We start from the raw sequence: 12,503 nt of genomic DNA, 5'->3' as shown, positions 1-12,503 counted from the left end.
GGCCAGACTGTGAAGACTAAAATAAATACCTAATTTTTCAATGTGCAGACATCAATGTGCATCTACAATCACTAAGAACTATCTAAATTATGCCCTCACCAAATAGACAAAATAAGGGGCTAGTGACAAATCTCAAAGAGAAGATGTGTAATCTATTAGACAAAGAATTGAAAATAGCTGTGTTAAGAAAAAAAAATTGTATGGAACCACAAAAGACCCTGAATAACCAAAGCAATCTTGAGAAAAAAAAAAAAAGCTGGAGGCTTTGCAGTAGCTGACTTCAAATATACTGCAAAAAGATAGTAACCAAAGCAGCATGGCACTGGCATAAACACACACACACACACACACACACACACACACACACAAAATGACCAGTGGAATAGAATAAGGAAGACCATAGAAATAAATGCACATGTTTACAGCCAACTAGTTTTCAATAAAAGTTCCAAGAACACACATTGGGAAAAGGACAGTCTAATAAATGGTGCTTAAAGAACTGGATATACATGCAGAAGAATGCAATTAGATCCTTATCTCATCATATGCAACATCAACTCAAAATAGATTAAAGACTGAAATGTGGGAGTGTGGTCAGGCGGCCCAGACTGAGCAGGACTTTCCTTATCCCAGTTGATTGTGCAGCTCGCTTGTCTTCTATTCACCATGGCTTCTTCTGATACCCAGGTGAAAGAACTGGAGAAGCGTGCCTCAGGCCAGGCTTTTGAGCTGATTCTCAGCCCTTGGTCAAAGGAATCTGTTTCGGAATTCCCCCTTTCCCCTCCAAAAAAGAAGGATCTTTCCCTGGAGAAAATTCAGAAGAAATTAGAAGCTGCAGAAGAAAGACCCAAGTCCCATGAAGCTCAGATCTTGAAGCAGCTTGCTGGTAAACGAGAGCATGAGAAAGAAGTGCTTCAGAAGGCAATAGAAGAGAACAACAACTTCAGTAAAATGGCAGAAGAGAAACTGACCCACAAAATGGAAGCTAACAAAGAGAACCGAGAGGCACAAATGGCTGCCAAACTGGAGCGTTTGCGAGAGAAGGATAAGCACATTGAAGAAGTGCGGAAAAACAAAGAATCCAAAGATCCTGCTGACGAGACTGAAGCTGACTAATTTGCTCTGAGAACTGACTTTCTCCCCATCCCCTTCCTAAATATCCAAAGACTGTACTGGCCAGTGTCATTTTATTTTTTCCCTCCCGACGAATATTTTAGAAGCTAATGTAGGACTGTATAGGTAGATCCAGACTGTAAGATGTTGTTTTAGGGGCTAAAGGGGAGAAACTGAAAGTGTTTTTTCCTAAAGTGTTGGTCTTTCTAATGTAGCTATTTTTCTTGTTGCATCTTTTCTACTTCAGTACACTTGTGTACTGGGTTAATGCTAGTACTGTATTGGCTCTGTGAAAACATATTTGTGAAAAGAGTATGGAGTGGTTTCTTTTGAACTGTTAGATGCTGAATATCTGTTCACTTTTCAATCCCAATTCTGTCCCACTCTTACCAGATGCTACTGGACTTGAATTGTTAATAAAACTGCACAGTGCTGTTGGTGGAAAAAAAAAAAAAAGACTGAAATGCAGCCAGGTGGTGGTGCATATCCATAGACCCAACTACTCAGGAGGCTGAAGCAGGAGGATCACTTGAGCCCAGGAGTTCAAGGCCAGCCTGGGCAACATAGTGGACATAGTGAGCTCCTATCTCTAAATTTAAAAAATTGAAAAAAAGAAAAGACTGAAACAAAAGATCCAGACTACAAGAATAAAATATAGGGTAAATGTTCTGGGTGCAGTGACTCATGCCTGTAATCCCAGCACTCTGGGAGGCTGAGATGGGTGGATCACTTGAGGTCAGGAGTTTGAGACCAGCCTGGCCAACATGGCGAAACCCAATCTCTACTAAAAATACAAAAATTAGCCAGGTGCGATGGTGCACACCCGAAATTCCAGGTACTTGGGAGGCTAAAACATGAAAATCACTTGAACACAGGAGGCAGATGCTGCAATAAGCCAAGATCATGCCAGTGCATCCCAGCCTGGGCATACTGTGTCACAAAACATCTGTCTGTCTATCTATCTACCTACCTATCATCTATCTATCTGTGGTAAATGTTTCATGACATTTGTCTGGGACAATAATTTTTTTTACAAGACCTCAAAAACACAGGCAACAAAAGAAAAAATAGGTGAATGCAATTACAGCAAAAAGCTTCTGCACAGCAAAGGACATGGAGCAAAGACAATGCCTATAGAATGGGAGAAAATACCTGCAACTATGCATCTGACAAGGGGTTAATATCTAGACTATACAAGGAACTCAAACAGCTCTACAGCACCCCAAAAAATCAAACACCCAACTTAAAAATGGGCAAAAAGCCTGAGTAGACATTTCTCCAAAGAAGATGTAGAAATGGCCAAAGAGATGTGAAAAATGCTCAGCATCACAAACCAGGGAAATGAAAATCAAAAGTACAAAGAGATCTATCACCTCATCTCAGTTAAAATAGTTTTTATCAAAGAGACAAAAAAATAACAAATGCTGGTGAGAATGTGGAAAAAGGGGAACTTTAATATACTGTTGGTGAGAATGTAACTTAGTACCAGACATTAGGGAAAACAGTACAAATATTTCTCAGAAAATTAAAAATAGAGCTACTATATGATCTAACAATCCTAGTGGTGGGTATAATTAGTATGTCAAGGAGATACCTGCACCCACGTTTCTTGCAGTGCTATTCACAGTAGTAAAGATATGGAATCAACCTAAGTGTACATCAACAAATCAATTATTTTTTTTTTTTTTGAGATGACGTCTTCCTCTGTAGCCCAGGCTGGAGTGCAGAGGTGCGATCTCAGCTCACTGCAGCCTCTGCCTCCCGGGTTCCAGCAATTTTCTTGCCTCAACCTTCCAAGTAGCTAGGATTACAGGCACCTACCACCATGCCCAGCTTTTTATTTTTATTTTTAGTAGAGACAGGATTTCCAGGGGCTGACCCAGAGAGTGTTGAACCTCGGGATATAGTAGAGAGAGCTTGGCATGACTTGTTACCCCAGGCTGTAGAATCCTGAAAAAGAGTTACCATATAGCCCATGCCTGGTCAACTGGAGGACCATCCTAGTGGAAAGGGGACAATCTGGGCCTCTGACCCAAGCATAGCAATTGCTTTGTTTAATGTGCAGACAAAATATTTGATGTATTCCAGTCAGACATTTGCATCTTGATATCCTGTCTCTATTGCTAAAGTTTGTTTTCAATCATTTACTTCTGCAACATCTACTTTGGTCCTATCATTGGGTATAGAAGGGATAATAGTTTGATCAGAAGAAGGTCCAAAAGAAGAAGAAGGAGAAGGGGGAAAAGAGAATGAGGGATTAATAAACCACATTTCGAAAGACCCTTTGAGGTCTGTGCCAGCCAAGTTGGTTCCTATGCTATAGAAGTGAACTAAAGTGGGGTCAGGATTGGTAGAGGTGGAGGTAAGAATAGAGAGCTATAGTGGATTTCATTGGTACTGTTGACAGTTAGAAGGAAGGCTTTCTTTGGTGAAATGGAAGTGTGGGTTTAGAGAGGTGCAGCCCTTTGAGGAAGTCCAATCTTGTTCCTCAGGGGTCCATAAGACATCATCCTAGGAGGGACAGTACCATCCTGAAAACTCATCCTTGTTTGGTTCCCCAAATTTGAGAAATATGGGGACTTGGTTTCTATGAAGCAAGCATCATGGAGGTTAGAAGTTACTTTGGAAGGACAGATGTTTTTCTGAGGAGGCCAGTTGCTTTTGGTTTTGGAGATCCCCGCAAGGTATGGTGAGACAGGCATCAAATGTGGCCGGCTGAGGAAAAGGTGACCTGGTCACGTTAATAACAAGGTGGTCAGCAGTAGAACAAGGAAAGAAGAAGGAAAAATAAAATAAATAAAGAGGGTTAAACTTTTCTCAGCTTTAGTTTGGTAAGGTTCCCCTGGGACTATGGCCCATGATTCTGGAGGGGGTGGAGCTTTTTTGACTCTGGGTATGATGGGTCCATCCTCTTTCTGCTATCCATATTATGGTTTCAGTAGTTAGGAGCACTAGGTAAGGTCCTTTTCAGGCCAGTTTGAGCTTTTCCTTCTCTCCAGCTTTTGATGAGGACGTGGTCCCCAGGCTGATGTCTGGGTCCTGGAAACTCTTAGGGGTGGCACCTGTGCTAAAAGACCTTTTAGTTCTGAGGGAAGAGAAAATGGAAGATAAACCACGTATATAATTTCTGAAAAACTGATCTTTTGTTTCAAATGTAGGAAGATCAGTGGTAGAATGTAAATGGGGCAATTCATAAAGCATCTTATAAGGGGATAGGCCTATGTCTTTTTGGGGAGCAGTTTGGACTCTCAACAGGGTGCTGGCCGTTCTATTTTCCCTGATGAAGGTGAGTGCCAGGGAGTATGATATTCCCATGTTATATCCAGTACCTGGACTAATTTCTTTATGACATGTGCAGTGAAATGAGTCCTATTATCTGAATCAATGTCTTTTATTAATCTAAACCTGGGTATAATATTTTCAACTAATGCTTTGACTACATTATCAGCAGTTGTACTTGAAAAGGGAATAGCTTCTCTCTCATGATTAAGGTGATCTACTATTACTAACGTAGCAGGAGCGGCCACGGGAAATGGATCCCTCAAACACCGAATAAAGGAGGGAGGAGTTTATTTGGCCGGGAGACCAGGCAGTAATTTGTCAAAACCCCAGCTCCTCTAACAAAGGAAGGTTCTGCCTTTATATAGGCTTACACTTTAGATGTTACATGTGGAAGAATCTTAGGTTCATGGTTTTAGGACTCACATGTGAAAAGGTTTTGGTTTACAGTTTCAGGAATCACATATGAAAGTGTTCTGGTTTACAGTTTCAGGACTCACATGTGAAAAGGTTTCTGGCTTGATCTTGTTTTAAGTAAAAATAGTGCCTTCTGGAGAGTTTCCCCAAAGCCTAGCCTGTCACCTATAGGAAGGTGAAACTGGAGGCGCCAGTCGGTCAACCTTTTCTTCTATCGAAATGCAGCATGATAGTCAAAGGGGAAGTGGATCTGAGAAGCCTGGGTCTCCCTCTTCACTAATAGATACTTTAGAAGACCAATTGGAGGCATTTCTGTGTAATCAACTTGGATATTTTGGAATGGTCTTAGGCCTGGACTCCTTCCCGCAAGGGGTAATCTATTTATAGTTTGTTTATTTTTCTTACATACTAAGAAAGTATCTGTAACTTCTTTGGCCATTCCTATGCACCCATCACACATCTCATCTCTGAGAACTGCATCACACATGGCCTGGGAACCTCAGTGGATCCCTTGATGCAGTTGGAATAAGATTTCCCTTATAAAGCGTTTGGATAACATTTCTTTCTAGTCTGGCAATATCCATTTTCCTTCTGAATTCTCTTTAGCACCTATTTTTATTAGTGTTTAAACCAAAAAAAAGCCAAACACCATTTTATATTTGACAATGCTTCTTGTATGATTTTATGCAGGATAAACTAAATTTTACCTTTATATTAGTGTGCTATTAATGTTAAACTCAATTTTTATAAAACCTCGTAGACATATTTACGCAATTTTAATGTCTAAACATAGGTAAGATTTTTATAGACTCTTTTTAACCCTTTATAATTTTTGTTAAAGAGCAGTGTTGGTGACCCCAAGAATGTGGGGCATGACCAACTCAATACCCCTCTGGAGGCTACATGAGCAAACAGCAAACTGTTCTCATGAAAGCAGGACGCTGGCAAACTGACAAACTGTGTCTGCCACCAGAAGGAATGTTGAGGGCAGTCACATCCCAGGTCCCACCCTCCTTGAGGTTATCTGTGCTCCTTGAGGTTATCTACCTGAATATCTGGAACCTGTTGAACAAGGGAAGCAGTACCTGTGATAAATCAGCTGCCAACATAAATCAAGTAGCTGACTGACAATCACCATCTCCTCCCTATTCACTTTACTTAATAAGTATGAAGGGCTGTAAAAGCTCAGGGCCTTTGTTCACTAGAAGGAAAGAGCCCTCTGACCCCTTCTTTCAAACAGAACCTTTTGTCTTTGTCTTGAATTCCCCTTTCATCAGCCTTCATTCATGAGATAACTACAGGAGAACAGGTTAGTGCTTTAAAAAAACCCATTGTGCTTTTATTGTAATGTCCAGTTTACAGAAAAACCGAATGACATCCCTTTAACTTTAGCCAATATGTTTACACACAGAATTTCCTTTACAATTAACATTCCAAAATTTGCTTAAACCTTTAAAACAATTTTTAATCCTAATATAGATAAAAATCTACATTCTTATGCCTCCTTATAATTCTTTTACCAAAAGTATATTTACTTTCCTCACACACCTTGCACATAAACTGTTTTTTCAATAGCTTAACATTTAGGAGGCCTAATTACTTTTAAATTATATAACATTTCATGCATAAATAATCTTTTATAACATTTTTCACAACTTTCACAGACAATCTTTGACATTTCTTAACTTTCTGATTTGTTGTAAACATGCCTTTCTTTAAACAACCAGTTAATTTACTTTAAGACAAGAATTTACCATGTAAGATTCTTTTTACATAAATTCCCTCCTTTTCTTTCCTCTTTGTCAAAGATGATAACCATTTTTTGTTTTTGTTTTTGTTTTTTATCCTGAAGCAAACTTCATTTATGTCTGTGGACTAGACTGCCTAAGGCTACAAGATTGGAAGTTAGAATAATATACATTACACTGTTAACTTTCAACAAACTGTACTTTTGTTGAAAACCTTGTAAGTTTGGGATTTTAATTATGTGCTGGGTGTAGAGCCTAGGACCTAGACAGAAGTGCAGAAAAGGTCTGGCTTATTCTAGCATTTAACTCCATGTGTCCTAGGTGTTACCTAGCTGTAAAGCAGGCCAGTTGTACATCTAAGAAACAGCCTCCTGTTTGGCTACCTGATCAATAGTTCTAAAGTCTTGCACTAACTGGTATGACCCATCTGGCTTCTTTACAGGCAGTACTGGAATGTTTTAGGGAGACATAAAAAGTTCAAAAAGCCCATCGTGGAAAAGACCTATAATTATTAATTATAGGTTTTAAATTTACCTTCGCATTTAAAGGAATAGGGTATTGTTTTTATTATTATTATTTTAATGTTTTAACATTAGGCCTAGGGGACTATTAGGCAAAAATTGTTGCTAGCTTTATTCTTTTATCTCTTACCTTACTTGGGTTATTTCCCATCTTGATGGTTTTGGGGTGAGGTTCAATTTCCCTTACTGAAAATGTCTCACCTTTTGGGGTAAGGCCCAATTTCCCCTACTAGAAATTTCTCACCTCCCCTGCTACTGGAGGTTTGTGTGAGGTTCAATCCCCGCAATGGACATGTCTTGCCCCTTTTTAACCTCCAAGTCAACCCAACCAAGGAATACTTCACCACCCCTAGCGGCTTTCCTTGCCTTGATATGTTCCGACCAAGGAATACTTTACTGCCCCCTTGTGGTTTTTCTTACCTCAGCTCCCAACCACCAATGAAATACTTTACTGGCTCTGGCAGCATCTTTTCCTTGGACTGTGCACCGAGTCACCTGGTTGCAGCAGTATTTGTAGGCCTTCTTCTCCTGCGTTGCTGAGAGTCTGGATTTGTTCATCACACTGGATGGGTCTCAATTCCTTACCCCTGAGGCCACTGCAGTGAGGCAGAAGGACATGTCTTCTCACAAGAGAGGACCTGAGGCTGTCTGGAAGAGAATGGCTTTTCCCCATATGGGCCACCAATTGTTATATATAAATTTTTGATGCCACAGAAGAAGAAGCATTCAAATATAAATTTTCTCAGCAAGGCAATTTACTTCTATAGAAGGGTGTGTCTCATAGATGGAGCAATGGTGAGCACATATCCAAACAGGAGGAGGGAAGGGCTTCTTATCACTGACGCAGGTAGCCCCTACTGCCATGTCATTACCCTATTGGTTAAGGTTGGACCACACAGGCTAAGCTAATTCTGATTGGCTGTTTTAAAGCAAGCAGTAGTATCACCCAGAGTGGCAGGATGCGCAGTTTGGTGGGAAGGATGGTTACAGAACAGGTAACTAAAGGTGACTTAGTAAGAGAAGGTAGCCAGGGATGACTCAGGTCAAAACAGGTAATCAGGGTGAGTCAGGACAGAGCAGGTGACCAGGGGAACAGATGTGAACTACTATAGAACTGGCAGAAAAGGTTGTTTACTGAAACTATCAAGAAGTTAAACTTTAAAACAGAGGACAAAAAACTGAACATACTGACATACTGATTCTTTGAAGAGAAATTTAGAACTTGTTGTATCCAACGTAGAGAATATTAAAGTCTGATTATAATAACATTTAAAAAATAGGAAATAATCATCAGCAGATCATAGTCATCAAGAGATTAATATTAAAAACTATAGTAAACAACTTCGTAAGGCTTTATATTATTCAAATCACTGTCATATTCACCTTTTCTTTTTCATTCCTCAATGTCCTTTTAAAATCTATTTATTCAATAAGTGTTGAAGTTTGACTATACTGTTTTAAAAGATAGGGATATGGAAATGAACAAGATAGCTCAATTCCTTGAATTCAAAAAATAAACTAATATGAAATGATAAAAACTTTTCTAGAAAATAAAGCAGGATAAAGTAATAGGGAATGACTCCTGGTAAGGTGTGTTCTTTAAACTGGGTGATCACAGAAAGTGTCTTTGCAAGGTGCCTTTTGAGCTGAGATCTGATAACAATGGGACACCAAGGGGCAGAGCTTTCTGTGAAGAGCTGATGTAAATATCCTTTAGTGGGCGGAACTTGAAGAGTCAAGCAGAGAGTGACAGGAGATGAGACCTGCAAGGTGAGCAAGATAGATATCATGCAAAGGAGTGGTTCTCAAAGTGTGGTTCATAGACACCTTGGGTGAGGGTCCCCAAGACACTTAAAGGGGTCAGTGAGATCAATATCATAAGAGCACTAAAATGTTGTTTGCCTTTTCTATATATTGACGTTAATGTTAACAGTGTGAAGGGAAAATATCTTGGGCCCCAATATCACTAAGGAAACCACTTAGGACAAACCTGATGCCCATTCTTTTCAAAGTCACTCCTCTGCTCATCTCTGCACATTGACATAGATGCATATCTGATTGCCTCCTTTGGAAAGGGCTAATCGGAAACTCAAAAGAATGCAACCATTTGTGTCTCACCTATTTGTGATCTGGAAGCTCCCTTCCCACTTTGAGTCTTCCTGCCTTTGCTTCAAGTTGTCCCACCTTTCCAGACAGAACCAATGTACAGTACTTTCTATATTTATTGATTGATGTTTTACGTCTCCCTAAAATGTACAAAACCAAGCTGTACCCCAACCGCCTTGGGCATATGTCATAAGAACTTTCTGAGGCTGTGTCATGGGTACATCCTCAACCTTGGCAAAATAAACTTTCTAAATTAACTGAGACCTGTCTCAGATGGTCTGGGTTCACATAGTATTATACAAGAGCAATAATGGTAAAACCACTGTAACCTCAGCATAAATCAAAGCAGTGGCACCAAACTCCACTCTTGGTCATTATATTCTTCTTCCACTACAACTTATTTGTATGATTGCTTGAGTCATAAGCTGAAATAGACACTGTTTTGTGGAAATGATTTTTACTTCAAAAACAAATTATGGTTATTCAGACTTGGGTGTTTGGCAGATAATTTGAGCGGCAAATTCCCAGTAGGTGCTCAATAAATGGCCGATGTTAATTCACAACATAATTCACAGCATTTGAGCCTTCTCCCACTTTCATTTCAGTGGCCTTTTTATCATTTCCTAAACTCTTATTAATACAGGAGCTGCCCAGGTGCAGCGGCTCATGTCTGTAATCCAAGCACTTTGGGAGGCCACAGCGGGTGGATCACCTGAGGTCGGGAGTTCGAGACCAACCTGACCAACATGGAGAAATCCCCATCTCTACTAAAAATACAAAATTAGCCAGGCGTGGTGGTGGATGCCTGTAATCTTAGCTACTTGAGAGGCTAAGGCAGGAGAATTGCTTGAACCTGGGAGGCAGAGGTTGCGGTGAGCTAATATCATGCCATTGCACTCCACCCTGGGCAGCAAGAGTGAAACTTAGCATCAAAAAACAAACAAACAACAACAACAAAAAAAAACCACACACGTACCTGCACAACACAGACACAAAACAAAACAAGAGTTTTTAAGAAATTATTTTTAGGCAGCCAGAAAGTGTAAAAGTTCTTGGTGGAATTTTCCTTTAATAAAAAGCAGCCCCACACCATTTCTTCTAACAGAAAGCAGCCTGAAAAGTCAGGCATACCTACACAAACTAGGAGCTTTTATATGTAAATGACGGCAGCGATACCTGGAAGCCAGGTACTTTCAACATGGCACCTCCTGCCCTTTCTTCCTTGTCACCGTGTATGCCAGTGTTTTGGCAGCCTCTAGGTAAAACCATAAGTATAGATATCATGGTGAGCTGCCAGGTAGAAGCTACATTTGCATAATAAAAGACTAAGATGGGAGGGCCAGTGTTTTGGGGCTATGTCAAATTGATATGACAGGCATACCTGTCAAATCAATCACCTGGGCCCTATGTAAATCAATCACTGCCCCTTCAAGCCTCTGTACAAAATTGATTTCATTCCGCCGAAAACTGGAGACCCTCTCTTGGGCCACCCCACTTTCTCAGCATGAGGAAGCCTTTTCTCTCTTCTCTTCTTTGTCTATTAAACTTTCTGCTCCTAAACCCACACTCCTCGTGTGTGCCTGTGTCGTAAATACTTTCTCAACTGTGACAAAGAATCAGAGCAGATACCTCAGACAATGGAGCCATTTCATTATCTTAGAGCCCAATCATTTCTATTTTAAGTATAGATTTTTGTATGTTGTCTGCCTCACATGTAGACATTTATTAAGAAAACACAAGCAGAGGAGACAGAGTCAGATGAAGTCAAACCCTCTGTTCTCTGATGGGGCCTCAGTATTTTCATACTTTCCTGCATCAAACTGGTCTGAAGGTCCATCTTGTCTGAAGTTAAATCTTCAGTCCTCTCCACCTTCTCAGCAATCTTCTTCTCCATGCTCTTTACATGTTTTGATTCGGGAATTTTTTTTTTCTTTGACCATACCATTTCCAGGAACCCTTCCACTTGAACAGAGGGAATTTGAAATTTGCATCTCAACTGCTGTCATGTCTTCTCATTTCGGAGTTAAGCTTGAAAGCACTGAACTGTAAAACCATTCCTAACTGTCCTTCTTTTAAGAGCAAATGACCAACTATTTTTCTTTTGTCTCCAATTTTTCTGTGGAGGTCATGTAAAAAGTCCACGTGCCTTCTGCATGACAGTTACACAGCAAGAAGACACAAGAAACTGACACCAGAAACTTTATGATCCAACTTCCTCCATGTTCTCAAACTAAAAAAACCAAACCTCCTGTATCAGTTATCATTCTTGCTAACTTCATGTTTATGTTACAAGCTGCTCTTGCAAATTTCTAATTTTTTCCAGTAATTCTCACTAGGCTTCATATTCACATTTTCTATATAATTGTATTTTCTTTCCCCACAAATTTACAGCTTTGTATTTTGTTGACTCTTACCTTCTGCTTCTCTTGCCAATGTCTTAATTTAAATACTCTCCCTTTTTATTTCACAAGGGTGCTGTGAGTAAGGGCTGTAAATGGACTTAGCTTCCTTCTGTTTATTTTCCATCCTTACTCATCAGGGTCATCCTATCACTGTCTCTATCTCTGAGAATTTTAAAAGCCTGCAATGACGTTTGAGAGCTAGGGAAAAAAGTACACAAATATTACTGTCACTGGTGGAAGGTGTCCAGGTTCTTGGTGTCTTGAATAAAGAATTAGATAAAACACTCAAACAAAGCAAGAAAGGAATGAAGGGATTTATAAAAAATGAAAGTACACTCCACAGTGTGAGAGCAGACCTGAGCATAGGTCTGCACAGAGCTCAATGGCCCTGTTACAGAGTTTTAGTGAGTTTAAATACCCCCTACTTGGGGTACACCCTATATCAATGAAGAGGATGAAGTAAAGTTACGAAGTCATTTACTCAGTGTATGCCCTATGGAGAGTGTATTTTCTGTCACAGCTGAAGTGTGAATCGGCCTTATATTCCCTGCCTCCAGACCCTATTTTCCTGACTCATAACTACAGAATCAAAACTGATATATTACCCCAACAGCAAAATTGTATAACTCTTTACTTTTTTAACAGAAAAATAATGTGTGTGGAATGTGAATGCACTTAATACATTTGATTTAATGAGTCTTTGGGCAACTGGTTTTGCAACCTGGAAGGATCAAGAAGTCTTCTCCTTGACTTCTGTTACATTTAACAATCACCTTAAATCTACATATAACAATCACTTTAAATCTGATTCTTTCCACCAGACATTGGTTCATCCTTTGAATCATTTTGCCAAGTTTTAAGCATTAGAGAAATTATGTTTTCCTAATCTTATGCATAACATGAAAAGGAGTATGCAT

The 12,503-nt window shown here is 39.8% G+C and overlaps 1 protein-coding gene across 1 annotated transcript; it reads left to right on the top strand.

The window, feature by feature from the left end:
• The first annotated feature begins 580 nt into the window (after positions 1-580).
• On the top strand, positions 581-1,555 carry LOC108304261 (stathmin-like). Its single transcript, XM_037738343.1, has one exon. It carries the CDS (start codon positions 667-669, stop codon positions 1,114-1,116), a length of 450 nt encoding a protein of 149 aa, XP_037594271.1. The 5' UTR covers positions 581-666; the 3' UTR covers positions 1,117-1,555.
• Positions 1,556-12,503: the final 10,948 nt, after the last annotated feature.

This window comes from Cebus imitator, unplaced genomic scaffold (assembly GCF_001604975.1).
Source record: "Cebus imitator isolate Cc_AM_T3 unplaced genomic scaffold, Cebus_imitator-1.0 Scaffold2, whole genome shotgun sequence".
Taxonomy (NCBI): domain Eukaryota; kingdom Metazoa; phylum Chordata; class Mammalia; order Primates; family Cebidae; genus Cebus; species Cebus imitator.
The sequence above is the reverse complement of the archived record's forward strand: the minus strand, read 5'-3'. Positions and strand labels throughout refer to the sequence as shown.

Excerpts from the sequence above, each read along its gene's own strand:
- LOC108304261 (XM_037738343.1), top strand. The coding sequence starts at position 667 with ATGGCTTCTTCTGATACCCAGGTGAAAGAACTGGAGAAGCGTGCCTCA.